General features: G+C 44.2%; 1 protein-coding gene across 2 annotated transcripts; it reads right to left on the reverse strand.

Annotated features, from left to right (window-relative positions):
* Positions 1-1,658: 1,658 nt before the first annotated feature.
* On the reverse strand, positions 1,659-25,339 carry PPA2 (inorganic pyrophosphatase 2). Of its 2 annotated transcripts, none has more exons than XR_014515722.1 (12): positions 24,716-25,339; positions 21,706-21,770; positions 20,412-20,456; positions 18,300-18,353; positions 17,756-17,875; positions 16,327-16,413; positions 14,005-14,131; positions 9,576-9,918; positions 6,791-9,097; positions 4,659-4,728; positions 2,602-2,641; positions 1,659-1,908 (listed from the first exon to the last, which is right to left on the reverse strand). XR_014515722.1 is itself a non-coding variant. In XM_083459311.1 (12 exons), exons 1-12 carry the CDS (start codon positions 24,915-24,917, stop codon positions 1,880-1,882), a joined length of 1,053 nt encoding a protein of 350 aa, XP_083315437.1. In that variant the 5' UTR covers positions 24,918-25,331; the 3' UTR covers positions 1,659-1,879. The 2 variants fall into 2 exon arrangements, 1 of the variants encoding a protein (XP_083315437.1); XM_083459311.1 differs by having other exon boundaries at positions 6,791-6,876; positions 9,791-9,918; positions 24,716-25,331.
* Between the last annotated feature and the right edge of the window lie 2,410 nt (positions 25,340-27,749).

The raw sequence follows: 27,749 nt of genomic DNA on the forward strand, positions 1-27,749 counted from the left end.
TCCCAATTTTGGGTCTCTAAACGTTGCTGGACTACAGTTCCCATCATCCCTGATGAGGCTGATGGGAGTTGTAGTTTGGGAAACTCTGGTGTGGACAGTACTGAGCCAGATAGACCAACTCAGCAGACAGCAGCTTCATTTGTGGACTAAAGCGAGCACTCCCATAGTTGCATGCAGATAAGACATCCCATAACATAACTGAACTCTGAGTCCAGTGTAAGCTCCAGGTATCCTAGTTAAACAGTGGCCATTGACAGATGTTCAGAACTCCAGGTCAACGCACACATCACAAGACGTCTTATGGTTCACCTCAGTTCTTCCTCAGGCAATTCCTCAAGTCTACTTCATTTCGTTACTCACCGTTCTACAGAGAAATGCCAGCGAGTTGTTCTTTCCACCCTTTTCTGTCTTGTTTAGATGTTTGAGCCTGTAAATAACTGGCACGTACAGAACACTGGCTGCAGAGACGTCCGGCTGACTTTATTGTTGATTTAATGTAGAACACATTCCATTCACTTCGGTCAGGACCACCCAAGCACTGGTGGTCAATGAAGCCCTTCTCAGAGCAAGTATTTATTAGGTGCATACTCTGACCTAAACTGAACCACAAATCTTTATAAGAACTTACTTTTCAACTGCAGGCTACGTAAACAAAATCAAAGTCAATTGGGCAGTCAGGAATGCACAATTGTTTTAATTGTTTGCATTGACTACGAAAAGATATCTGATAGGCCATATGTAGGTCTGCTGTGGCACATCAATTCCAATGGAAATATTTAAGAACATGTCCAACACTTCCTTTCAAATCAGTGGTTTTAAAATGCTTTTGACTGGAGAGTGCCCTTTACTTCGAACATATTTATATTCTAGCTCCACCCCCAGCTCAAGGTGGGGTACATGTCTCCCCATTTTTATCCTCAGAACAACCCTGCGATTTAGGGTCAGGCTGAGAGACAGTGACTGGCTCAAATTCACCCAGTGAGCATCAGGGTTCGATTCCTTACTCAACCATGGCCTCCCAGGTGCAACACTCTTTATTACACCACACTCGTTCTTTTTCACCTTCGTAGCTAAACATTCACAAGGAATAAAAACACATTTTTATGCCATATCTGAAACGAAACTAAAATTTTAATTGCAGACAACTCCCCGTTTGCGTGTGGGGAGGGGTACATTCCGGGTCACTGCGCACTTGCGTGAAATCGGAAACCCACTGAAAACACCCTGTTCTGCCCTGCTCCCACCCCACTATTTTAGGGACATCTTTATGACATTTTCAGGTCACTTCTGGGTTCGGCGCTGTGTGCGTAATTGCGCACAAATCGGTCGCGCTTAAAACAGGAGTTGCCTGTACCAAAGGGCAAAATTTGTGACAGGGCTGTTTCAGAGTTATTTACGCCAGCGCATTTGGGTACAACTGCTTTGGGGGGGGGGGCATGGATGGTGAACGAAGGCTCAGAGAAGGCGATGTCTGTCGATAGTCCTAACTGCTCTGTCTAAAAAATAAAATAAAAGTGGGGCAAGGCGGAAAACACAATCTGCTTTGTAAAGCACACATAGGGAGGTTGCAGTTATTACCTAATGGTAGACTTGGTTAAAAGTATATTTTAGGTAACAATCTAAAATTTTACGCACACGCACACACAATACCACAAAGAGAATGTAAAATCACTGCTTTTATTTACATGATAGAAATTTGCACAGCACATGTATACTTGTATCTTTAGAATCCATTTGGTGATATATTCTCTTGCATATTTTCGAAAAAAGGAAGTGTGTGTGTGTGTGTGTGTGTGAAAGAGAGAGTAAATGAATGTGTGTAAAGAAGATAGATAGATGTAGATAGATGGCACAGACTGACTTCAGGGAACGCTCATGATCACTGCCTGAGAAAATGCCACTTATCAACTAAAAGAAAAAACAGAACAAATATTATTCATTACTAAACTGTCCCTTAAAAGGACAGAATACTCAAACACAGACCACTGCTGTCTGTGTATGAATCAATATATAATCATTCGTTCAGTTTATAAATTGCTTGCTGCAGAAAGTTTCTCTAAGCAACTTAGAAAATGTTAAGAACATAAAGCATAACATCAGGAACAAGCATGAAAGGGGCAGGGAAACAGACATGTTTTTAATTTCTAGCAGATGCCCCCCAAGTTTGTGCCAACCTGATCTCACAGATCTGCTAAATATTTATGCTTAACAGATGTCCAGCAGTTACCAATGCTTACAAGTAGAAAGAAGGAGCAAAGACGCTGGTATAATAATATATGTTAAGTTGCATAAAACCTACTAGTTGCATAAAACCTACTACAAGATATTTTGAATTTCCTTTAAGAAGAATTCCAGTTCTAGAGGTGGTGTGCAAACGTCTCATGCCATCATTCCAGTGTTTTGGGGGATGGGGGGGGGTATCCTACTTGCTCAAGACTGGTCACAGAAAATAGGACCACAGGACACCATTCCACAATCATATTGTTTTCAACTAGAACAAAACTGTATGTGACATTGAACAAGGAGTGTAAATTATCACATGTGTAGCTGATAGGCAGGCTTCAGCTGTGGGATGAAGATGCCTGGAAAAATGGGTCTTACCTTCTTTGGAAACAGGATAGTCTTCTGTGGGGGATGGAACCTACAGAAAGAACAGTCAGTTGTATTTACTTTGCATCACCAACGTGCAAAGCGATCCAATAAGCTTATAAATCAAAAATTTGACACTAGGGGAAACTAGGGAAGGGGAGGCAGCGGTCAACAAAGGGAGAACATGCAATTAATTCAGTTACATACACTTAGGGTTAATTGCAGAAGGGTGTACAGTGGTGCCCCGCAAGACGAATGCCTCGCAAGACGGAAAACTCGCTAGACGAAAGAGTTTTCCGTTTTGGAGGGGCTTCGCAAAACGAATTTCTTATGGGCTTGCTTCGCAAGACGACAATGTCTTGCGAGTTCCTGCGGGGGTTTTTTCCTCCCCCCCCCCTTTTTCTAAGCCGCTAAGCTGCTTATCAGCTGATCTGATCAGCAGATAAGCCGCTAAAAGCCACTAAAAGCTGCTAATAGCGCTAATCCGCTAATCCGTCAATGGGCTTGCTTCGCAAGACGAAAAAACTGCTAGACGAATAGAATCACAGAACGGATTCTTTTCGTCTTGCGAGGCACCACTGTAGCAATATGGAAGCTGAGCTGAAGGGCTCACGCACACACAAAAAGGGGCTGACTTTGAGTAGGGATTTAAAAACAAAACAAAAACAAACAAGCATACATTTCATTTCGTAAAAAGGTTGCACTGAAAGGCACCATACTTTTACAGCACATTTAAAGCATGCGCTGTACATTCTGAACATGCACTATGCTTGATGCTGTGATCAAAAGTGGGGGAAGACGAGTCTCTGAAAGCTTGGATTAGATTCTTCGTAGAAAACAGAAGCTTCCTTGTACGGGCTGCATCTGTGCAACTGCCATGACTCAGTTTACAAACTGGGCCCTTTGGCGCATTAATAGTTAAAAATCAGCTGGCTAAATAGCTGGGAACACTCCTGGGGGCGGCGGAAAACTCTCCACGTAACTGATGCAATCATTGCAGCTGGCAAAGCCCATTTATAAACAGATCAGAATGCGAGGCTTCATTTTTAGGATAAAAGCAGGCTCTGATATTTTTAGCTCCAATGCTTAAGTTTTTGTGTTCTTAAAAAAGAAAATGGAAGCATGTGGATGGACCGAAAATAATATTTTAAATAATTCTCTCTTTCTAACACACACACACACACTCTTTTATCGTTTCCTGCAAGGTACATTGAATTACACAAGGCAATAAAGTATGCTCTTTGTGATTAAGAGTAAGGTAAAGAGACCCCTGACCATTAGGTCCAGTCGTGGCCGACTCTGAGGTTGCGGTGCTCATCTTGCTTTATTGGCCGAGGGAGCTGGCGTACAGCTTCTGCGTCATGTGGCCAGCATGACTAAGCCGCTTCTGGCAAACCAGAGAAGCATGGAAACGCCGTTTACCTTCCCGCCGGAGCTGTACCTATTTATCTACTTGCAATTTGACGTGTTTTCGAACTGCTAGGTTGGAGGGAGCAGGGACCGAGCAACGGGAGCTCACCCAGTCGCGGGGATTCGAACCGCCGGCCTTCTGATCGGCAAGTCCTAGGCTCTGTGGTTTAACCCGCAGCGCCACCCGCGTCCCGTGATTAAGAGTATACTGCTGCTAGTCAATGAGCTTTAAGTGCTAGTAGCACATGACAACAGGGCAAATCAAAGCCAGCACACCGAGGAGGCGAGATACAAATGGTCCACCTTGCTATTATTGAGTATTAGTGAGATAGAAAATCAAGCATTATGGAGCTTTCGGAGAAATAAGTAAAGAGAAAAATGCATTCACTGCATTGAGAAGACTGGTAATGGAATTACTCCGATTGAGAAAGGGTAAAAAAAAAAAAAAGTACTTAAAGCTGCGAAATATTTTTACCCCTTGCCACCTAGATTCCTGGTCCCCCGTTCCCTCCATCACACCCAAACCCCCTACCTGTGTTCTCCATTTAATTTTCAAGTCAGGTCTTTCCTTTGTTTTACACCTCGTGGCACATTTGGAAATTTTATGCTTCAATTAATGACATACATTTAAGAATCGGGATGTAAAAAAATTCCCTTACAGACTGCACAATAGCTTGCACTTCCTCTTCATTGCAGCAATACGGACTGGTATCCAGCTGGGTGTTGGTGCTGAAAACAGAACAGAATTACCAACAACTGGGGCATGACTGTCAAGTGCTATGACAGAAAACGTGAACAGGAAGGAACATAAGAAGCTGGTGTTACCCAGAGTAGTTTATAACAACAACAACAACAACAACAACAACAACAACAACAACAACAACAACAACAACAACAACAATTTATTATTTATTATTTATACCCCGCCCATCTGGATGGGTTTCCCCAGCCACTCTGGGCAGCTTCCAACAGAATATTAAAATACAATAACCTATTAAACATTAAAAGCTTCCCTAAACAGGGCTGCCTTCAGATGTCTTCTAAAAGTCTGGTAGTTATTTTTCTCTTTGACATCTGGTGGGAGGGCATTTCACAGGGCGGGTGCCACTACCGAGAAGGCCCTCTGCATGGTTCCCTGTAACCTCACTTCTCACAGTGAGGGAACCACCAGAAGGCCCTTGGCGCTGGAACTCAGTGTCCGGGCAGAACGATGGGGGTGGAGACGCTCCTTCAGGTATACTGGACAGAGGCAGTTTAGCGCTTTAAAGGCCAGCACCAACACTTTGAATTGTGCTTGGAAATGTACTGGGAGCCAGTGTAGGTCTTTCAAGACCAGTGTTATATGGTCTCAGCAGCTGCTCCTAGTCACCAGTCTAGTTGCTGCATTCTGGATTAGTTGTAGATTCCGGGTCACCTTCAAATGTAGCCCCATGTAGAGCGCGTTGCAGTAGTCCAAGTAAGAGATACCGTATTTTTCGCCCTATAGGACGCACTTTTTCCGCTCCAAAAATGAAGGGGAAATGTGTGTGCGTCCTATGGGGCGAATGCAGGCTTTTGCTGAAGCCTGGAGAGCGAGAGGGGTCGGTGCGCACCGACCCCTCTTGCTCTCCAGGCTTCAGGAAGCTATCCCCCCAGCCGCGCAAGGTCCCAGAGCGATGGAGAAGGTGCGCGCACCTTCGCCATCGCTCTCCAACCCGTTCGCGGGGCTGGGGTCGGGGGAAGCTCCGGCTTCCCCCGCCCCCAGCCGCGCAAGCTCCGAGAGCGATGGCGAACGTGCGCGCACCATCGCCATCGCTCTCTGACCTGTTCTGGGGATGGGGGAAGCTCGGGCTTCCCCCACCCCCAGCCCCTGCAAGCTCCGGGAGCAATGGCAAAGGTGCGCTCACCTTCGCCATCACTCTGGCTCCCATTCTGGGGGCTGGGGTTGGGGGAAGCTCGGGCTTCTCCCGCCCAGCCCCACGCCTGGGGGGGGGATAATTTTTTCTCCCTTTATTTCCCCCCCCCCCAAAATCTAGGTGCGTCCTATGGGCCGGTGTGTCCTATAGGGTGAAAAATACGGTAACTAGAGCATGCACCACTCTGGCGAGACAGTCCGGGGGCAGGTAGGGTCTCAGCCTGCATACCAGATGGAGCTGGAAGACAGCTGCCCTGGACCTGTGCCTCCATGGACAGCTGTGAGTCCAGAATGACTCCCAGGCTGCGCACCTGGTCCTTCAGAGGCACAGTTACCCCATTCAGGACCAGGGAGTCCTCCACACCTGCCTGCCTCCTGTCCCCCAAAAACAGTACTTCTGGATTCAACCTGGATTTAACAATTAACCCCGCTTCCCAGGGAACTCTGGGTATTGTGAGGGGAATAGGAGCCTCCTAACAACTCTCAGCACTCTTAACAAACTACAGTTCCCAGCATTCTTTGGGAAAAGCCATGGCTGTTAAAAGCAGCATCATGGTGCAGATGAGGCCCTAGAATGAGCAAAGTCAAGAAACTCAATATATCCTCAAGCAAAAGCCAAGGTTTTCCTCTCTCCTTTTTTGTGAGCAAAATTACAAGTGGGAGATTACAGGCCAATTTATTTTTGAGCCGTTACTACGGTTTAATTACTGAATAATCTGCGGGGCTCGTGCGGTTGTGACTTAATTATTTTATTTAAGTGAAATTGCCAACAAAGGCAGTATGCAGAAGTGATCTTCAGGAACAGAAAGGCAACCACTGTAATAAAAGCCACCCATGTCAATTTTGCATTAATTCACACTGGATTTCAATAGATCCGTGTGCCAAGTGAATGCTTACCACTTTATGGCGCCTCCATCAGCCTTTTTGTGAAGCAAAGCCTTCCAGTACTCATGGGTGGATTGAATGATTTCAAAAGCAAATGCCTGTTTTAAAAAAATGACAATGAGGTCTGATTCCACCCACCCCCCTCTTTAAAATCAATGTTACATTGTATGATTTGCAAAACAAAACAGGAACTCAAAGAACACTTAAGACTACAGGCTGACCAAGAGCTTGGAAGGTCCCAATACATTTGCTAAGCCACTTCCATTCTAAAAATAACCTCCCCCAATTCAGACCAAACATTGTGGAAACTTCCAAAAAAACACTGATCTGCTCCCAAAAAAGTAGAAGGGGGGGGGAGAGAGAGACACACCAGGAATGAGAATGCGCATTTCATAAGAATGGAATGGCCTGAGCACAGCTATGCTTCATGCAGGCCATGGGAACTAAGCCATATTTGGGGAAAGACTAACCCCTCTTAGCATTCCCAGAACCGTTTTGTGAAGCCTCTCCAAGCCAGTTCAGAGAGTGAAATAATTCAGTTCATGCCTTGGCTCTGCTCTAGGCAAAGCTTTTCAGCAGATGCTTAATTTTTTAAACGCCAGCTGTTTTGGCAACGGCCCTCCCTGGACCTCAGTGAAACAGCTGGAAAGTGTCTAATTAAGGTCAGTCTGAGAATATAACTGAGACTTGGGAGCTTCCCTCAACCTCAAAGAGGGAGAACATTGCAGACTGTCAATGAGCTTACAAGAATGCACTTCGGGAGAGGGGAACTTTCAAACGACCATGTAATTATTTGGAAGTCGCAGGGACAGGGAAGACAAGGTGGGTTTTCTTCCAAAACATCCTAAGTTACAGCAGCAGAATTGTCTACAAGACTAACTAGATATCTTTCTTATTGCTGTTGTCACAATCTTTCAAAATCTGCTGTCAGATGGCTGTTGCGGTTGCTCGACAGTAACCAGACAGGACTCCAAACCTGTGTTTTACAGGTTTTATTTTGGTGCAAACTATTTACAGTGAAGAGCTCCAAAGCTCATGTCCGGCTCAATCGCTAGCAGAATCCGGGAGTGGTCAACATAAGAGTTTCGTTACCCCCAACCTTCTCCTTCCCTCTTTGCGCCTTAGGCTACTGTGCAGTACGGCTGATGGCAAGGGTGTGTTTCCCTCCTGTCCGGCTTGTCCAGGAGTGGTGTTAAGGCTCCCACCAGCACCCTCTGGTCCTTGCACCTCTTCCCCACTAGAGGTGGGGCTTTTCTCCTCCCCGGAAGGGAACTGCTTTGCAAGATTTTCGGGGGCTCCCTGTAATACAACTGCCCTTCTATTCCTCGCCTCTGAGCCGATGGCAGTTCCCTGACATCTGCTTATAACCCTGACAACTGCTGACCACAAGGGCCAGCTGCATCAAGCCAATGGCCCATTTATTTCAGCACCCTGTTCTCACAGTGGCCACCCAGGGGCTTGTGGGAAAGCTACATGCAGGACTCCTGCGGCTTCCAGCAACTGGTGCTCAGAAGCACTGCTTCCTCCAACTGTGGAGGCACAGCACGGCCATCATGGGTAGAGGCCATCTTCTCCAAGAATTGGTGTCCTCCTCTAAGGTAGCAGCCATCACGGTCTCCTGTGGGAGCAATGTTCAATAGTCCTTTCTTTTTATCTGTCCCAAATCTTCCAGCTTTCAGCTTCACTGAATGTCCCTGAGCTCAAGGATTATGAAAGAGGCGGGAAAGCCTTCTCCATGTTCTCCATGCCATCTCTATTATGTTCCTCGCCTTGCTTGCCTTTCCCCCTAAACTAAAAAGTATCAAGTAATCTCCTCGAAGGTGAGTTGTTCCATCCCTTTGACCTACACGCCTGCATACGAACACAAATACAAAGACATTTGCACACATGCACATAGTCAAAGTCAGCCTTGGTAGCCTTCCCATCGCCATCAATGGATCTGTTGAAAAAGGCAGGGTTTGAACCCTCCCCACACGCCAGCACTGGAGAGGAAGAAAACACTGTCTTGTACTCTTACAAAAGATGTAGAGGGGCTTATCTCAGATCTCAGTGCTTGTGGCGATGAGTGCCGAGATCAGAGACGAAAGATCACTCAGAACGTTTTTCAGAGATCCTCCATAGGGAGATAAAGAGCTCTTTTATAAAATAAAAAAAATCACCCTCAACAAGACAGACAGGGAGATTTATCATCTGGCAAAATGGAGTGATAAAAGTGGAGAGAGGGAAAGGGCTGGAGGATCACTTCTTGTGGTTTGGCTGGCCAGATTTGACCCGCACCCTGTGTGTTAACTACTTCTGCTTTAGTCATACATGGTGAGGCTCAATACAGTGGTGCCCCGCAAGACGAATGCCTCGCAAGACGGAAAACCCGCTAGACGAAAGGGTTTTCCGTTTTGGAGGTGCTTCGCAAAACGAATTTCCTATGGGCTTGCTTCACAAGACGAAAATGTCTTGCGAGTTCCTGCGGGGTTTTTTTCCTCCCCCCCCCTTTTTCCCAAGCCGCTAAGCCGCTTATCAGCTGATCCTAAGCCGCTAAGCCGCTTAACAGCTGATCCGCTAAGCCGCTTATCAGCTGATCCTAAGCCGCAAAGCCGCTTATCAGCTGATCCGCTAAACCGCTTATCAGCTGATCCGCTAAGCCGCTTAACAGCTGATCCGCTAAACCGCTTATCAGGTGATCCGCTAAGCCCGCTAAGCTGCTAATAGCGCTAATCCGCTAATGGGCTTGCTTTGCAAGACGAAAAAACCGCAAGAAGAAGAGACTCACGGAACGGATTCTTTTCGTCTTGCGAGGCACCACTGTATTTCTTGTTCCATAGCTGAGCATGGAACCATAAAGGTGAAATATCAGGTGTACATTTTTAACACAAATAAAAGTTTACTCTATTTGGAGAGTCCCACCCCTTTTTTTGCATGAGATTCTAGAACTCTTCTGAAAGTTTTATTCCACAGAGTACAATTTCAACGAGAACCATTAGCAAATCTGTCATCTTTCACAAGCAAGTACCTCACCTTGTCTTTAAAAGTGCCATTAAAAGCAAACTGATTTTCTGGTTTCCTGTCGGGAACTTTATATAATCTGAACCAGTCAACCGTAGCTTCAAGATAACCTGGCTTGAACTTCCGGACATCATCAATATCTGCAAAGGGTTAGAAAAACAGGTATCTATACTTATGCACAAAATAGCGCTATATCCCAATTTGCGCCAACTCCATAGGGTCTAAATGTACACGCAAGTGCTTCCACTGGTCAACAAGGTGACACCTGCAAGGTCTCCAATAAAACACACCCCACAAAGAGAAACAATTCAATTCATTTCAGGGAGTGCATGGAGGTTTCTGTAAAACTAAAGTCAATGGGTTACGGGTTAGTCCCTGCTTGCAAAGAGTTCTGGATGCACAACAGATACCATGCATTGTATATAATTTCAGTTACTGTGCCATAAATGTACACATTGATTCTGAAAACAAACACTGGAAGTCTATGTAATTTATTACATTGGTTTTGCACTCCAAATCAGGGATGGGGAACACCCTCCAGATGTTGCTTGACTCCAACTTCCATCAGTCCCAGACATCATATTTGACGGCCAGGGAAGGTGGGAGTTGTAGTCCAACAGCATTTGCAGAGCCACAGGTTCTCCTGCCACAACCTGGTGCCTGCCAGTTGTTTTGGACTACAACTCCCATCATCCCTGGGTATTGACCATGCTGACTAGAGCTGATGGGAGCTGGAGTCCAGAAGATTTGGAAAGGCTGAGCTAGAGACTGCTCCTTTTTGGCAGCTCAGGAGGCAGTTCCACCAATCTGCAGAGGTACAGTTGAGAGACTGTTGAGAGACAGAACCTCTGTATTTTTTCTTGATTTGGCATGGAGGCTCATTAGAACACAACAGGAAGAATCTTGCAGCAAACTTTCACAGCAACTACTGCTCCACTGTTGTCGAAAGAATAAGGCATGCTTTGTACATGATGGCTCAATTCTGTCTGAGACAGCAGTGGCACAGGCATAGTGTGGGGGGGCTGTTGCCCTTGGTGCAAAATTCGAGGGGGAGCAAAATTTCAAGAGGGGAAAAAAGAGAAAGTAGTACTAATAAAAATAAAAAATAATGCTCTTTCCTCCTCACACAGAAAATCTCCCAATGTTTGCAAGGGTGGACTGAGGAGCAGATTTGGGCACCCTCTGCATGGGTTTCAGAAAGATGCCCACTCCTGACCAATCCCCATCCCACTCTCTGCCGTGCCCAACGCTCATAAGGCGCTGTGAGCTATTGACCCTTTGTTCCAGCTTATCAGCGAGCGGAGCCTTGCCCTGGGCACTAGTAACCCACGCTATGCCACTGAGCAGCAGGGAACTATGACTGACACAAATACACACACACAACTCCCTGGAAAGCCTACAAGTGCCTCCAAGGTGAATAATGGACTCTCTTTCTCCATAATGAGGAAGTACCATCACTCAGCGGCAGAGCAGACAGGAGAGTCAAGGTTTCATGTGGACATAAGTAGCTGCCTGATACAGAGTCAAACCACTGGCTCATCTTGCTCAGTACTGTCTACAATGGATGGCAGCAGCTCTCCAGGGTTCCAGACCAGGATCTCTCCCAACCCTATCTGGACATACCAGGACCTTTCGCATACACAGCATGTCCTCTACCACTGAGCCACTGCTCTTCTCTGGCATCACCAGTTAAAGGATCATGAAGACCAGGGGGAGGGATGTTCTGGATGTTTTGGGGCTCCTTCCCCACCCCCCTCAGCCCCAACGAGATCTTGGAGAGGTGGTGCCAGTCAAAACAGACAACGCCGGGCTAATTGGATCACTAATGTGAATTGGCACATGTTTCTGATGAACGCATGAAAGCAGCCTTGAGCAACCGAATGCCAGTTGCCAACTCTACTGGGACTGGCACCATGAGAAACAATTTGTACATAACTACTTTGTGTGCATGTGTGTGTCTCCACATGCACGTGTGGCCATTTCCCCTCTCCCTCTCCCTTTTTCTTTTTCTAGCAAAGCTAACACACCCAATTTGCAGCACGCATTCAGGGGGAGAAAGCCTGTGGGAAGAGGACATATGTTTTTAATGACATCTTCTAAACATTTACAGGAAGCACCACTTCAGACCATATAAAGGCATTTGCAATGTTTTGTGGCGGGTGGGGGGGAGCTCACACACATTTCAAGCTGCTCAATATTGAATGTTTATTCAAATTCACTCCAATGCATTCATAAATCTTCCTTGCTGCTCAACATATTTAAACGCTATCTGTGGAGAACCAATACAGTACGTTAATGGTTCTGGCACCTGAAAAAAACCCCTGAGAATTGAACACTAATAGCAATAATATAGGTCCCAGATTAGGTTGCAACATTAAAGCACAGTTCTAAACAACTTGCAAACACAAAACCAAGTGGGTTCTAACAATATACACACCTCGGTACATTCTTTCACCTTTGGTGGACATGCCCAAAGATTAAGGCTTTCTGGGAAATGATATATAATGAACTGAAAAAGGTATTTAAGTATACCTTCCTGAAGAAACCAGAGGCCTTTCTCCTGGGCATTGTCGGCCAATTGGTGCCAAAGAGGGACAGAACTTTCTTTATGTATGCTACTACAGCAGCAAGAATACTCATCGCTAAGTATTGGAAGACACAAGATCTACCCACTCTGGAAGAATGGCAGATGAAGGTGATCGACTACATGGAATTGGCTGAAATGACTGGCAGAATCCGAGACCAGGGAGAAGAGTCGGTGAAAGAAGACTGGAAGAAATTTAAAGACTATTTAAAGAAATATTGTAAAATTAATGAATGTTAGAAGGATGTTGGATAGAAACTAAGTGGTTTCCAGCTGTAATGCTTTAGGAGACATGGAAAAAAAAAGATTTACAAATGGGTAAAAGTTTAATGGTAAGGATTTGCTGAACTAACAAACTGAATTGGAATACAGGGAGGGGAGGTGTGAGGAGGTCTGAGGAAATAAGTGTATGGAAGTTATGTTATTGAAAACTAATGTGTGTTTTTAATTGTTTTTTATTTTGTATGTTTATTTTTCATTTTTTGCTGCTATATTTTAAAAACTTTCAATAAATATCTTTAAAACAAAAACAATATACACACCTCAAGTGTCAAACAGCCAGGGTAAAGCGGTGTATCTTCAGCATTCACCGGAAGATGTACAATGAAGGTGTCAGTCACACCTCTGAGGGAATTCCACAACTTGGGACTGCCATTCAGAAGGCCCTCTCCCAGGCCACCCATCCCCAGGACTCTGAAGGTACAGGAACTATCAAGATGGTCCCTCAAGAGGGCCTTTCAGACAGGCCTAAGTCATTTAGGGCTTTAAACACTAACAAGAGCATCTTGAATTGGGCCCAAAATGAACTGGCAACCAGTGTAGCTGTTTTTAAAATAAGGGTTATGTGAGATCTAGATAGAAACCCAGCCGAAATCTTCCTGCTGCATTCTGGACTCATTGACGTTCCCGAATAGTCTACAAGGGAAGCCCCACATAGACCACATTGCAATAATCCAGAGCATGAAGTTCAGGGGCCAAGTCATCCCTGTCCATAAAATGTTGTAACTGGTGGACCAACTGAAGTCCCTTAAAAAATTGGAGGAAGTTGCTTTCAGGTTGAAAAGAATAAAGATACGTTTTCCAAATAAAAATGGCAGCTGTTAATATTGCGATTATCACTGTGCATACTTTAAACGTTTCATTTCTCTCCGATTTTCAGTTCTGATTACAATTCTCACCTGCATCCACACATAACTCAGGCTAACGCTTCGTGCATCTGAAGAAGTGGCCCCCAGTCCATGAAAACTTATGCCATAATAAATTATCTTCCTCTTTAAGGTACCAAACGTCAACATAGTAACGATAATGATGGGTATTATATATACTGGAAAAAGTCACACCATTAAAAGATTGGTTAGGAATTCTATGTTACAAATTCAAATGCCTTCACACGTCACAAAGCAACTCAGATCTAATAAACACAAACTCAAGCCAATTTTTGACCTCTTTAGCTACAATGGCTTTGACCCCCAAACACTACAAATTGTAGCTTGGTGGGCAAGCAGAGAAAGTTCTGCTTGCAATCTTCAATGCTCTATCGAGCCTCACAACTCTCAAGGTTCCTAACAGTGACAGTGAAAACACAGGATGTTTGTAGATTAGGTGCAATGGGTGATTTAACAGGGAGGTTAAGAATGCTTACTATGAATCTTCTGTGACTCTGGGTCATCCACACTGAGAGCAAGGACCTTCCAGTCAGTTTCTCCTTCATCAATAAGACCAAGAACTCCAAGGACCTTCACCGGGACCACCTCACCGAGCGTTCGAACCTTAAAAGCACAGAAAACAAGCTTCTGAATTAGAAGAGCACTGCAAAGAAGAAAGACTCCACAATTGGTTTTTTCAGCTATGTCCTAGTTTCTTTCCTAGGCATGTTAATTTTCTTTTTTTTATATAAATATTTTTATTAAGTTTCCAAATACAAAGTTAGAAACATACACTAAAGAAAAAAGAACAGAAAAAAAGAAAAAGAAAAAAGAGAAAGGAAAAAAAATCCAACCATTCAAAACATTTTTCACATAACTAACTGGACTTCCTCACATCTCCCCCATCCTGCATTCTTTTTAATAAAAATACCAGCAAATTATTACCTTGTTTCGTACCTTATTTTGTACTTTTCAAATACTGTACCTCTAAATTTAAAATACTTTTTATCAATTACTTATATCTTAACTTGTATCTTAACTTAAATATAATATTCCCTTAAGTTTGCCCTTTTCTTACTTAAAACTTAATTTCCTGTTTCACAAATCTAGTTGCTGAAGCTAGAGTTTCCGGATCGTACAAATTCTTAACATTCATACAACTTATATTGTTTTTGTAAATAGTCCTTAAATTTTTTCCAGTCCTCTTCCATTGCTTCTTCTCCCAGGTCTCGGATTCTGCCGGTCATTTCAGCCAGTTCCATGTAGTCCATCAATTGCGTCTGCCACTCTTCCAGTGTGGGCAAATCTGGTGTCTTCCAATGTTTTGCAATGAGTATTCTTGCTGCTGTAGTTGCATAAAAAAACTTCTATCCTTCTTTAACACCTTCTGACCAACAATACCCAAAAGGAAGGCCTCTGGTTTCTTGGGAAAGGTATACTTAAATACCTTTTTCAATTCATTATATATCATTTCCCAGAAAGCCTTAACCCTAGGGCAGGTCCACCAGAGGTGAAAGAATGTCCCTTCAGCTTCCTTACATTTCCAACATTTATTATCAGACAGGTGATATATTTTTGCAAGCTTGACTGGGGTCATGTACCACCTATATATCATTTTCATAATATTTTCCTTCAGGGCATTACATGCCGTGAATTTCATTCCGGTGGTCCATAACCTTTCCCAGTCCTCAAACATAATATTTTACCCAACATCCTGAGCCCATTTTATCATAGCTGATTTGACTGTCTCATCCTGAGTGTTCCATTTAAGCAGCAAGTTATACATTCTCGAAAGTACCTTAGTCTTTGGTTCAAGCAGTTCTGTCTCTAGTTTCGATTTTTCCACCTGGAATCCTATTTTTTTATCCAATTTAAAAACCTCTTGAATTTGAGCGTAATGTAACCAGTCTCGCACCTTACCCTTTAGTTTCTCCAAGCTCTGCCCTAGGCATGTTAATTTTCTAGCCTGCTTCTACCGCATCAGTGGTATTGTTTCATCTCCCAAGGTCTGAGCATCGCTCCCTCTAATAGCAAAGTCACGTGGTGAGTACCAACAATACTAGAGCTAAAATGGGGTTGAGAGAGGTATTAGGGTGCTGAGGGAACCCCAAGGTTTGCAGAAGTGCAAAAAACAAGCAAACACCACCTATTCATTGCAGATGCTTAGTGGAAACAGAGCATGAAGCGTCATCCGGAATGGAAAAATGGAAAAGAGGAGGGATAAAGAAAAATGTCTTGCCGGACTTCTTTGAGCTTTCACAGCTAGTTTACATCTAGCTGGCTAGAACCCTGTACAGGTAAAATGAAACTCTGCAATATTTGGTTGCAGGTACCACGGGATGCAGGTGGCACTGTGGTCTAAACCACTGAGCCTAGAGCTTGCCGATCAGAAGGTTGGCGGTTCGAATCCCCACGAAGAGGTGAGCTCCCATTGCTCGGTCCCTGCTCCTGCCAACCTAGCCGTTCGAAAGCATGTCAAAGTGCAAGTAGATAAATAGGTACCACTCCGGCGGGAAGGTAAACAGCGTTTCCATGTGCTGCTCTGGTTTGCCAGAAGTGGCTTAGTCATGCTGGCCACATGACCCAGAAGCTGTATTCTGGCTCCCTCGGCCAGTAAAGCGAGATGAGCGCCGCAACCCCAAAGTCGGCCACGACTGGCCCGAACGGTCAGGGGTCCCTTTAGATTTACCACGGGTCTAAACTAAGGTTTTGATCCCTATCTCCCAGTTGGACTGCTGCTGCCTATTCTCCTACTTCATAGTAGAAAATAAATGGTTGAAACATTAGATTAAAATCTAGAGCAAGTAGTTAACACAGACCTGGGAACCAATTTCGCAGACGTCAATGGGATCGTTGTCACCACAGCATCCTGTGCTATCATCTTTGTGATTGGGATCTTCCCAAGTCTGTTGAAAGCAAGGAAAGAACTCACATTTCAGCTCTGGTGATCAACATCTGCCTTATTACTGGTCTGTACCGGTTACAAAGATTCCAAAAATAAAGAACCATGCTTCTTGCGTGGACTAGGTTTAATAGTGACTCTCATTTCCCTTGAGACCATGGCATATGGGTGTCACCAACAAATAATACAGGGAAACCTGTGGCCCTCTGGATGATGGGTGTCTCCAAGTGTCAGGTATGGTAGGAGGTCGAATCCAACAATTTCTGTGGGTGAGGGGCACATGTTACAGGGTGTTTGGCTAGGGTAGAGATCTGGGTCTAATCTTCACTCTGTTGTAGAAAAGTAACAACCCTCTCTTATAAGGTATTGTGAAGCTATAATCAGGATGGGGGGGGTGTTTTGACATAAAGTCCTGGGCAAAATATAATGAATGAATTATCAGTGCTAAGGAACAGATCCATATAATGCACAATAGGCCAGCAGTTGTCCCTCCTCCACTTTGATGCTATTCACCATCTGCCCAAAGTTTTGAATATAACATAAATGCATTGTGCAGAACAACCCCTGGACATTAGCCTGGTTCACACGTAACATTAAGCCATGGTTCATGTTAACCATTATTAAGGATAACCATAGTTAATAGAGTATAGTTAAAACTGAAACATCTGGCAGACAATTACTTAAATCTTGGTTTATTAGGTTCACCCATTAAAGGAGGAAAAGCCAGGAAAATCGCTCTTTGATGTGGATCTATAGCTTTGGGGACATGACAACTCCTTAACCGTAATTGAGGAGGAGGTCCTGTCTCACACAAAGTGCTAAGATGAGGATAATGTAACCTAAGTTTTATAAATCGGCTACAAACGTTGGTTAATGGGCAACCTTTAACCGTAGTCGATAAACCATAGTTAAGATACTGGACTGGGTTCACACATGATGCTAAGCCATGATTTAGTAAACCATAGTTTAATAAACCATGGTTTAGTAGTATGAGAGTCTCTTAATCTGAAGAGTTGTGAGTTTAAGGCCCATGTTGGGCAAAAGACTCCTTCACTGATGACCCTTGTGGCTCCTTCCAACTCTACAATTCAGCATGAATCAGACCACTATGTGCCTGCATGACTATTTTACCAGCAACATACATTCTGCTTTTAAATACTTCTCAAAACTAATGGGCAAATATTGTTACATAACGTCTCCCCAGCCCTTTAGCCAATGCACAAGGCTCCTGAACACCTTTGTTTTCCATGCAACCACTTTGCATTCATAAAAAATTACAAGATTTATGACTAAACTTTACTGAGACGACAGAAAACTTTCACACAGAGAGAGGGGGGGAACATTACCTGAGGGAAGGCCCCGTAATTCCAAATATAGCCCTTATGGGGAAAGATATTTGCCACGTATCGCAGCTTGCCCTGCTTTACATCTTGCTTAATGGGATTCAATGGCTCCTTTGTGGAAATCTGGAACATGTTGCAAAATGGAGAGGAGAGATTTGGGAAGGAAGGGGAAAGGAGGATTACTGTAAAATGATTCAACTGATCATCCCCATAGCATGCAACACAACAAAGTGTCAAGCTTTATATATTTTCCCTATGCCAAAGTGAGGGAAACAGTACATTGAACATATTTGTTTATGGTGATAAAAATATTGGGGTGGGTTAAGGAATTCCCTTGACATGCCAGGCCAAGTGATATTAAATGCATCTTTCCATTTAAGGGATGCTTTATATAAAATGCTGTTTGTGGTGTGTTCAAGCCATTGACAACTTATATATCTTATACTCTCATCAAAAGAATCCTTTTCGGGCCTGAAGATGCACTGCCACAAACTTTTGCCAAGTTCCACTTATATTACTTTTTTTGCAAGCTGCTGTCCATTGTTACCTCCATTTTAGCATTCGTCCAGCGAGGCACTTCTACAACCATGTTAAGTACAACCTTAACAGAAGAAGAAAAAGCGGGTGGGAAGGAACAACTAAGAAATTAATGGGAAACAGACACAAATCTACAGAGAATGAGCACAGAGCAATCATGGTTATTATCATACTCTTCAGGGTCAAAGGAAACACAGTGCTAGCTCTCTGCTGGCAATGGCTGGCCAGCTGGGAGCCAGACTCAAGACTTCATGCTTGCTCATCCTTCCTAAACACGGTTAGAGCGGCCCATTGGCAATACGACCCACCTCCAAACAAAGACCACATTCACACCATACAATATTACAATACCACTTCAAGCAGTCATGGCTTCCCCCAAAGAATTCTGGGAGGTGCTGTGAGTTGCTGCAAACCCACAATTTTCCTGATAGAGCAACAATTCTCAGGAGTTCCCTGTAAAGAGGCATTGATTGTTAAGCCACTCTGGGAGGGGAATAGGGGCCCGCTAACAACTCTCAGCACATTTAAACTGCAGCTCCCATAATTCTTGGGAGTGGGGGGAGAAGCCATAACTGTTTAAAGTGGTAGCTTAGTGCTTTAAATGCATGGTGTGAATGTGGATTCAGGCTAGCTGAAAAAGGTGATGGAACAGTGAGGGAGTCAAGTTGACTGTACCATTACAGCCCAGGGTGCGTGTGGCTGTGTTCATGTGTGCTGTTTTTCAAAGCTCTTCCACCTAAAAACTCTGCACACATGGGAGAAAGATAGCTCCTCTTCATTCTGAAATGTGCTTCCTAAAGAAGTTTACCAGACCAACAAGTCTGTAAAAATAGCTATGATGTGGCTTTGTGGGACAGCCTTACCCCAGCCATTTTGCCTACAGCGATGAGTTGTTTCTTTGCATGGATCTACTTTTTCAATCATGAAGGACCATTCAAAGTTTCAGATTCCCCGGTGTTAAGTAGGACTGCCCATGAATTGATGACAGTTTTCTGGAACTTCATTCTGCTATCAAGAACTTTGTGGATTAATTTGCCATGCTGGTCATCTAGTTTATCATCACAGGTGTGGGCAGAGATGCTCACCTGAACTGGTCACATCACTGATGTTAATGGTACAGAAAGTGGGAGGGGGAAAGTGCTGTAAGATGTTGGTGTGGTGCAAACCTACCAGCAGGAGCACCAGACTAGTTTTCCCAGTGTGTCTGCACCACATGACCCTCACAGCTGCCTCTCCCCCTCCGTAAACAGCCATGGCACTACCAACCAGAAGTATAAATCTATGCAATCATCAGAATCGCTGCATTTGACCAAGCAGTTTCTTCCACTGATGCCCCATGAAAACAACTGAGATCTGCCTGTCACTTTCATCCTATAAGGCAGTCTTCATGGTCTATGGCTGATGTTTGCCAGATGTAAACATCCCCTAAAATTAAACAATTTCTTAGTTTACACCACACTCTGTCTATAGAAGTTTCACAGAGCCCATGGAAATACAGATAACCAAGGTACTACCTAAAACTACAGCTATCTTCCAGAAAAATATTGCTCTAGGCCATGGATGTCTAGGTCGATTGCAATGCATTGGTTGATCCCCGGGAGGTTTTGGTAGATTGCTGTCGATCGATCGCTCTTCCATCCATCCAGCCCCACCACCACCACCCCCGTCCTCCAGATCACTAGAACGGAAATCAGAGTTGGGTGTCCCTGCTATAGGCAGGCGGATTTACTTTTTTAAAAACATTGCCCAGTTAAAAGAGACATAAAAAGGGTATCTGAGAACTTTCAAGTGATGACATTTGTATCTTGAAACATTTGTCTACTGAAATATGAATTAAATTCCATCTGGAGTGGTGGCAATGACAAATACAGGCTTTGCTGAAATGTATGAATATTTAGTTGAGACCATACAATGGATACGAGACAAGAAGTGTAGCAAAATCCTCTTACTGATGCCCATAATTATTGCACCCTAATTTTCCTCAACCCTGGCTTGAAGGCAAGGAACTGAACACATCAGAGAACAATCAGACAGCTGCCTTTGGTTTTAAAAAGCCCCACACATATCTCCTTCCCCTGCAAAACTAGGTATAGCAAATAAATAAAGGGCTCTGTGATCATACCTCACTTTCACTGTTCTTCGACCTCTTTGCAGGAATCTCCTTATCCTGTACAGGAAAATATAAAAACTCAGTGACAGTGGCGTAGCGTGGGTTGTCAGCACCCGGGGCAAGGCAAGTAATTTGCACCCCCTAACTCGTGGATTTGCGCCCCCTAACCCTAACCCCCAGATGTTGCGCCCGGTGCGGCCGGCCCCCCCTGCACCCCCCACGCTATGCCATTGCTCAGTGAATACACAAGGCTAACTTGTAAAGAGACAAGTCTAAAAAATGGGGCCAAGTGATAAAGTGACCATCGAATGCGGGTGTCAAGCTCAGCACCAGAGTGTTCAAAAATATTATGAGTTTGCTGGCTAATTACTGTGAATAGGTCTGGCACTGTGACTTTGCTAACTAGATTCAACACCTTCCTCCCCCCCAAAAGTTATTTAAAGGTGGTGGATATTTGTTGAATGAGCAACTCATCTACAGTAGGAGTGAGGAACCTGCATCCCAAATGCATTCCCTCCAGGTCTCTCTATCTGATGACTTTTAGGCCACTCCTGCTTGCATGAACCTTGAGAATTTTTGCCTGACTGGAATGCATCCTGAGTTCCCCATCCCTGAGATGTGTTGATCTTTGAATTTGTAATGATTTGTAATCACGAGGATTGCTATAGAACGCACTATCCTGGTCTCTTCTTGTAAAAATAAAATGCTATATAAAAAAATAAATAATGGATCAGCAGACTGTCCTATCTTCCAGAATATGAAATCCTCATTACTGCAATTCTTGCAAATAATTCTAGACTTGGTGCTTCTTTGACTACTTCTGCCCCAAAACAAAAAATACATTCTCAAAAACACATAACGCAGTTAAGGCGTAACAAATTTGTGTACTGAATATTCACTTTTGCTTCTCACATTTAAAATACATCAGATGACCACAAGGATGAGGATTTTAGTAACAAGCGGACCACACAAGTTAGCCCCAATAATGTCAAAAGAACCCAGAATGCAAAAAAGGATGGTACCCACACATTGCTGTGAATTTTGCTTTAGGAAGCAGGCCATTGCAATTGACGAGGTCTCCTGACCTCCACCAGTGCAAGATCACAACTCAGATGTCACTGATAATTTCAGAATTGATGAGATGTGGATGAAATCAAACTTTGGCTGAAATGATTTTTTTCCCCTGACAATAAAAAGTTATGACTATAGAACTAGTTAGGTTAAAAGTGAAAGACTCATTCTTACCTTAAAAGATCTCAACTTCCAGCAATTTCAACAAATAAAGAGTGTTACATGTGTTAATTACCTCATTTGATCCAGCAAACAGAGGAATGTCATGGAATGGGGAAATGTATTTTCCCTTTGAATTCTCTACAAGATTAAACAAAACGTTATAAGCACAAACACACAGGCAGTGTATACAATTGCTTGTATCTCTACTAGTACAAAAAACTAGTTTGCAGTTATTCAGCTATAAACTCTGCTTGCTCAGCTAAAATACTGGCAATACAGTTTTAACCACCTCCTCTTCATAGCACAAACAATTCACGTTATCGTGGCAGAGAACTAGTTTTCAGCTTGCTTTAAAAGCTGGGTTGCTTTCCTGCTCTACAATCAGTAAGCAATAATATACATTCAAGAATACCTAGAACCTTGTCTCCTCTCCCACCTCAACACTATGATTTTCAGATCTAAGAAACCAATGATAAAAACCCCAATTAATTCAATTAACTTTCTAGATAATAGAGTAGAGTAAGGTTACCAGACGTCCCCGTTTCCTGGGGACAGTCCCCGGATTTACAAATCAATCCCCACATAAAATCAATTGAAGTTGAAAAGTGTCTCCAGATTCATTGAAAAAAATCTGGTAACCTTAGGGTAGCAGATTCTATGTTGTCTGACTAGCAACCAATGTTAGAACTTGCCCACATTTCACCATTTGATGGATCATTCCTTACAAACAGTGAGTAAATCACAAAGAACTGTACCACTAACATGCTATAGGAAGGTGTTGGTGCTGTGGTTAACCTGCTGTGTGTGCTTATGCAGATTCATTTCATCAGATGATAGAGGAGATTTACATATAAATGTATAAAGCTACCTTCATGGGAGGCTAGTCACTAGGTCAACACTGGGACAGTACTTATGAGTCTATAGTACCTCTGCAAGGGAGGAGATACTATAATGGAGATGTTGGTGGTTGAATGTGGGACTCTCTGCACGCAACTCATGCACTCCATCCCTAAGCTATGGCTCCCCCAGTCTTCTCATGGGACTTTTTAACCACGAGGGCTGCTGTACATCTGCTCTGCAAATGCAGCAACACTTACCGGGCACACTTTGCAACAATGAGAAAAGTAAGCATTCAAGGTGTGCCTTCCTAGGAACTCAGTTCTATGTCTACTCAGCAGGGGGGCAACTGAATTGACTTCTGAATAAACATACAGAGGGCTGGCCTGCATAACAAGCATTCATTCGCCAGGGGATTTTGCCCACAAAGCCAAGACAAGAGCTTGATTGGTGATAACTTGTTGTTCTCAGTGGCCCCAAGCTACAAGCAGGGCCTATTATTTTCATTGCATAGTGGAAACTATTATTAGCTGTGGCCAAGACTTTCTAGCACAGGTATACTCAGCAAAACCCGTGCAAACGTCATGCACGACAATCCACATACATCATACATGGGCAAACTAATATCACTGTACTGGAAGAAGCAAAGATCACCAGTGTTGAAGCAATGATTCTTCAACATCAACTTTTGTTGGACTGGTCATGTTGTGCGGATGCCTGATCGTCTTCCAAAGCAACTACTCTATTCCGAACTTAAAAATGGAAAGCATAATGCTGGTGGTCAACAAAAGAGGTTTAAAGACTGTCTCAAGGCAAATCTTTAAAAATGTAGTATAAAAACTGACAACTGGGAAACACTGGCCTGCGAGCGCTCCAGTTGGAGAACAGCCTTTACCAAAGGTGTCATTGGCTTTGAAGACACTCAAACTCAGGATGCAAGGGAGAAATGTGCTAAGAGGAAGGCACGCTTGGAAAATCCACACCGTGATCAAATCCAGCCCAGAAACTAATGTCCCCACTGTGGAAGGACATGTGGATCCAGAATTGGCCTCCACAGTCACTTACGGACTCATTGTTAAAACCGTGTTTATGGAAGCCAATCTTACTCGGTGACGAGTGATCGCCAAAGAAGAAGAAGAAGAAGACATGGGAAGTCCACATATGGTTTCCAAACTGGAAAAGCTGGTCCCATCTGAAGATCTCCAGTACTGTATATACTGCTGCTTCACCCCACTGCTACAGGCTGCTTCAGAGTTAAGCTATCATGGAAGAATCTGCCTGGTGTGTATGTGTGATTCTTGCATGCGTGTAAGCATACAGTTGGATCAGGCCAATAGCCCATCTAGTAGAGCATCCTATTCTCAGTGACCAACCAGACACCTGTGAGGAACCGGTAAGCAGGACCAGAGCAGAAGAGCGCTCCCTCGTTCCGCGGTTCCCAACTGATACTCAGAAGTGTACTGTCTACAACTGCAGAAGCAGAGCAGGGCCAACATGGCTAGTAGCCAGATGGCCTTATTCTCCAATACACACTCCAGGATGCTACAAGTGGCCTTGACTCTACACTACTTGCACCCCTGTATGTGATATATTTGCTATTTGCACTTTGTAGGGTTATCAATTGTTCAGATCCACAGGTTAGAGTTACGAACCGAGTCTCCTGTCACTGTGGCATGCGAAAAGTGATTGTAAGTGCAAGGCAGGTTATGCACCCAAATTCTGAATCAGGCTTTGATTTTTGTAATTTAATTATAACGCAAAGCTTGAGCCTCGCCAGGGCAGATTCCAGTTGGCACCCGAAAATGAATCACTGCCCCCTCCCCCACTAGGAAACGCCAAGAGCGGACTAGATTAACCTCTGATCTGATCCAGCAAAGGAACTTAAATTATAACCAGTCAACACCGGGAAAGGATTCCTTTCCTAAATGCAGCTCTAGGACGCCCGGTAAATCAACACGCGTTTAGAACTACAGTACAATCAGAAGGGAAGGGGGCGGAACAACGCCGAGTCCCGCCCTAGAACCTTATATTATTATTATTATTTAATTGCTCTTAAATTCTACCCATCAGAGAAGGGAGGGAGAGGGGCGGGTGTTCGCTGGACGCTGAAGCCCCGCCCTAGAACGCCATGTAACAAAGATCAAAGCAAGCGAATGTTCCCGCAGCGTTCCATAGAACGCCGGCGCGTTCGAAGGAAGCGTCGCCGCTGCCGCTGCCCACGCGGGTCCTGCCGAGCGGCTACTTACTAAAGTAAAGGCGGAAATCGGGCGAGTGGAGCTGCCCCCGCTGCTCCGTGCCGTACTGAGCCATGAGGCCGCCGTGCGAGCGACAGATCAGCACCCACGGCTGCAGAAGCCGCGCCGGCGTCCCTCTCCTGCACGAAGAGCGGTGGCACTGAAGCGCCCAAGGCAGCCACAGCAGCCGACCCACGCCAGCCCCCGCACGCATGCTTCGTGCTTTCCGCTTCTTCGCGCAGTTCCTCTTGCGGCGCAGCGGGTGGAGCTCGGAGCATGCTCAGCAAACGGCCTTGAAGTCGCAGCCCGGCCGCTTTTGCCAGCAGCCTGGTTTCACCTCTCGGTTAATCAGTAGGAAACGGGCAGGCAGCCAGGAACCGGGCAGTGGAGCTTGTGGGTAGACCCGCGGGGGCGGGAAACCCGCAAGGAGGGGATCTGGTTTAGCAGCCTGGCCCGAGGCCTGAAGGAGGGCAAAACCCGTCCCTTTCCCGTAGCTCCGCACTTCCAGTACTCTTCAATAGCAGTATTTCCCATGGAGTTCGGAGGGTATTTACTTCCGAGTAAACATGCAGAAAGACGGGCTGTTGCCGACCTGAGCACGTTTACCTAGGAGGAAGTACCTGAGTACGATTTAATTCGTGCAAAACTTAACGTTAGATTGGGTTGCACTCTGCTATTTTTCTGCATGAGCAACCTCAGTAAATAGCGAAATGAGTTGGGGGTGGGGGAGACCTATTCGCAGATATAGCCGCAGGCAGATTTAAACGGAGCGTTGTATCCACTTCCGGTACAATAATACCTTCCGAATGTAAGTTGTTTTCAGTGGCTTCCTCCAAAAAAAGTGCAAAGGATCGAAACCCCCGCAGGCTTGTGCGCTGACAAGAAAGCACGTGGAGGGATTTGAAAATTTCCACATGGGATCCTTGTCTCTAATTTCATGATCGTAAATGGAAAATAATGGATTCTAGTCTGCCTTATTAAAAGTGACAGATAGGTAGCCGTGTTGGTCTGCCATAGTCAAAATAAAAAAATTCCTTCCAGTAGCACCTTAAAGACCAACTAAGTTAGTTCTTGGTATGAGCTTTCTGAATGAGTGTATCTGAAGAGTGTATCTGAAGAAGTGTGCATGCGCACGAAAGCTCATACCAAGAACTAACTTAGTTGGTCTTTAAGGTGCTACTGGAAGGAATTTTTTTTATTATTATTAAAAGTGCTGAAGTTTGACAGACTTGTGGGCAAGTTCCCAGTCTTCCTGTGTTTATTCCCTAATATATATATTGCTGTATATTTTTGTTTTTAATTACAACATAAGCAATTTTGATCACTATGGAAAGGTGGGATAAAAATATGTCAGATAACACAAAGTCAATAGGATTTACTTTTGTTTTCTAAGATTTTTCTGGCACTTAACATAGTTTTCATTTAACAAAACGTATACACTGCTTGACTAGTAAAACCCAGTAGTTTTTTTTCTGGGGAGACACAGGGGTATGCATACCCCTTAACATTTTGTGAATCTTCATAATTTTGTCCATTTACTGTATTTATTTTCCCCGATTTGAACTATAAAATGGTGATTTTATTGAGCCAAAATGAGAGTAAAGGTACCCCTGCCCATATGGGCCAGTCTTGACAGACTCTAGGGTTATGCGCTCATCTCACTTAAGAGGCCGGGAGCCAGCGCCATCCGAAGACACTTCTGGGTCACATGGCCAGTGTGACAATGCTACATCTGCCGAGCCAGCGCAGCACACGGAAACGCCGTTTACCTTCCCGCCAGTAAGCGGTCCCTATTTATCTACTTGCACCCGGGGGTGCTTTCGAACTGCTAGGTTGGCAGGCCCTGGGACCAAGCAACGGGAGCGCACCCCGCCGTGGGGATTCGAACCGCCGACCTTTCGATCGGCAAGCCCTAGGCGCTGAGGCTTTTACCCACAGCGCCACACCTACCCCTAAACTTTTTTTTCTTCAAGAAAAAAGCACTGGTAAAACCTCTAGGCAGTTTACAAGAAATATTACAGTTGTAAACAAAAACAGTTAGAAACAACATTTAAAGATAATTAAAAGGTTAGCAAGTTTTAGAAGAAAGATTAAAACATGTCAACATCTATGGTCAGATCCAGAAATGAGCTGTGGGATGCCACAAATGCACCGTCAACTTACAACAATGGTATAAGCAATAATAGTTGCGGGAAATTAAGTCTGGTTCTGAACTCAATAGAAATGGCAGCTTTCCAACTGGCTTCTCTGGTTGTCTCTTTAATAGCAGCCTTGATCTGCAGAAATTGCAAATGAAGCTTTTCAGAGAAAAATGTTGCCACCTCCTAATTACTGCAGGCTAAACACATAGATCAGTGTGCAGAGGGGCAGCTGAAAATGGACAGCGTAATATCTGACAGAAAGCATGCAATTGTGCCGATTACAAATGGGTTTAATGTCTTTCCAGGGGAAGAGGAGGAAATTCCTTTTGTCTATTTGTGCATGTTAATTAGCTTATATTCACAAATATTTAATCATGTTAACTTAAAAGCCAAGGGAGAGTAGCCAGAAGGCTAAAAGAGAACTGGTTGTGCCAGTTCAAATCTAGCCCATTGAACTCAAATCAGGATTCACATCTTCCAAAAAAGCTTGCAAAAGTACAGCGACTCCTCCCTTTGGCCTATATATCTGCTCTAATGTGTGTGAGAGAGATAGGCCTGTTTGCAAATAAAATAATCCACACAGCATTTTAAATGCAAACATAGACCCTATAACAAATGAAGCAATGAAGCAAAAAGTTGCTGGGAAGCAAAGGTGCAGAGAGAATTGTTGCTGTCAGGTCCAGTTTTTGGACTTTCCATAGGCATCTGGTTGACTCCTATGAGAACAGGATGTTAGACCAGGTGGGCCACTGGTTTAATCCATCAATTCCCTGTGCGGACTGAAAGTGTGAGCTTTCAGGTTGCATGCTAGGATTTAAGTCTGGATGTTTTTATTTTGTGACTGGCCATTAAAGGTAAAGGGACCCCTGACCATTAGGTCCAGTCGTGGCCAACTCTGGGGTTGC

The sequence above is a fragment of the Podarcis liolepis genome, assembly GCF_965112155.1.
Source record: "Podarcis liolepis genome assembly, chromosome: 9".
NCBI lineage: Eukaryota > Metazoa > Chordata > Lepidosauria > Squamata > Lacertidae > Podarcis > Podarcis liolepis.

Excerpts from the sequence above, each read along its gene's own strand:
- PPA2 (XM_083459311.1), bottom strand. The coding sequence starts at position 24,917 with ATGCGTGCGGGGGCTGGCGTGGGTCGGCTGCTGTGGCTGCCTTGGGCG. Across the intron at positions 17,876-18,299 it reads GGACGAATGCTAAAATGGAG|ATTTCCACAAAGGAGCCATT; the intron begins GTAACAATGGAC and ends AACATGTTCCAG. Across the intron at positions 6,877-9,790 it reads ATGGCACTTTTAAAGACAAG|GCATTTGCTTTTGAAATCAT; the intron begins GTGAGGTACTTG and ends TTTTTAAAACAG.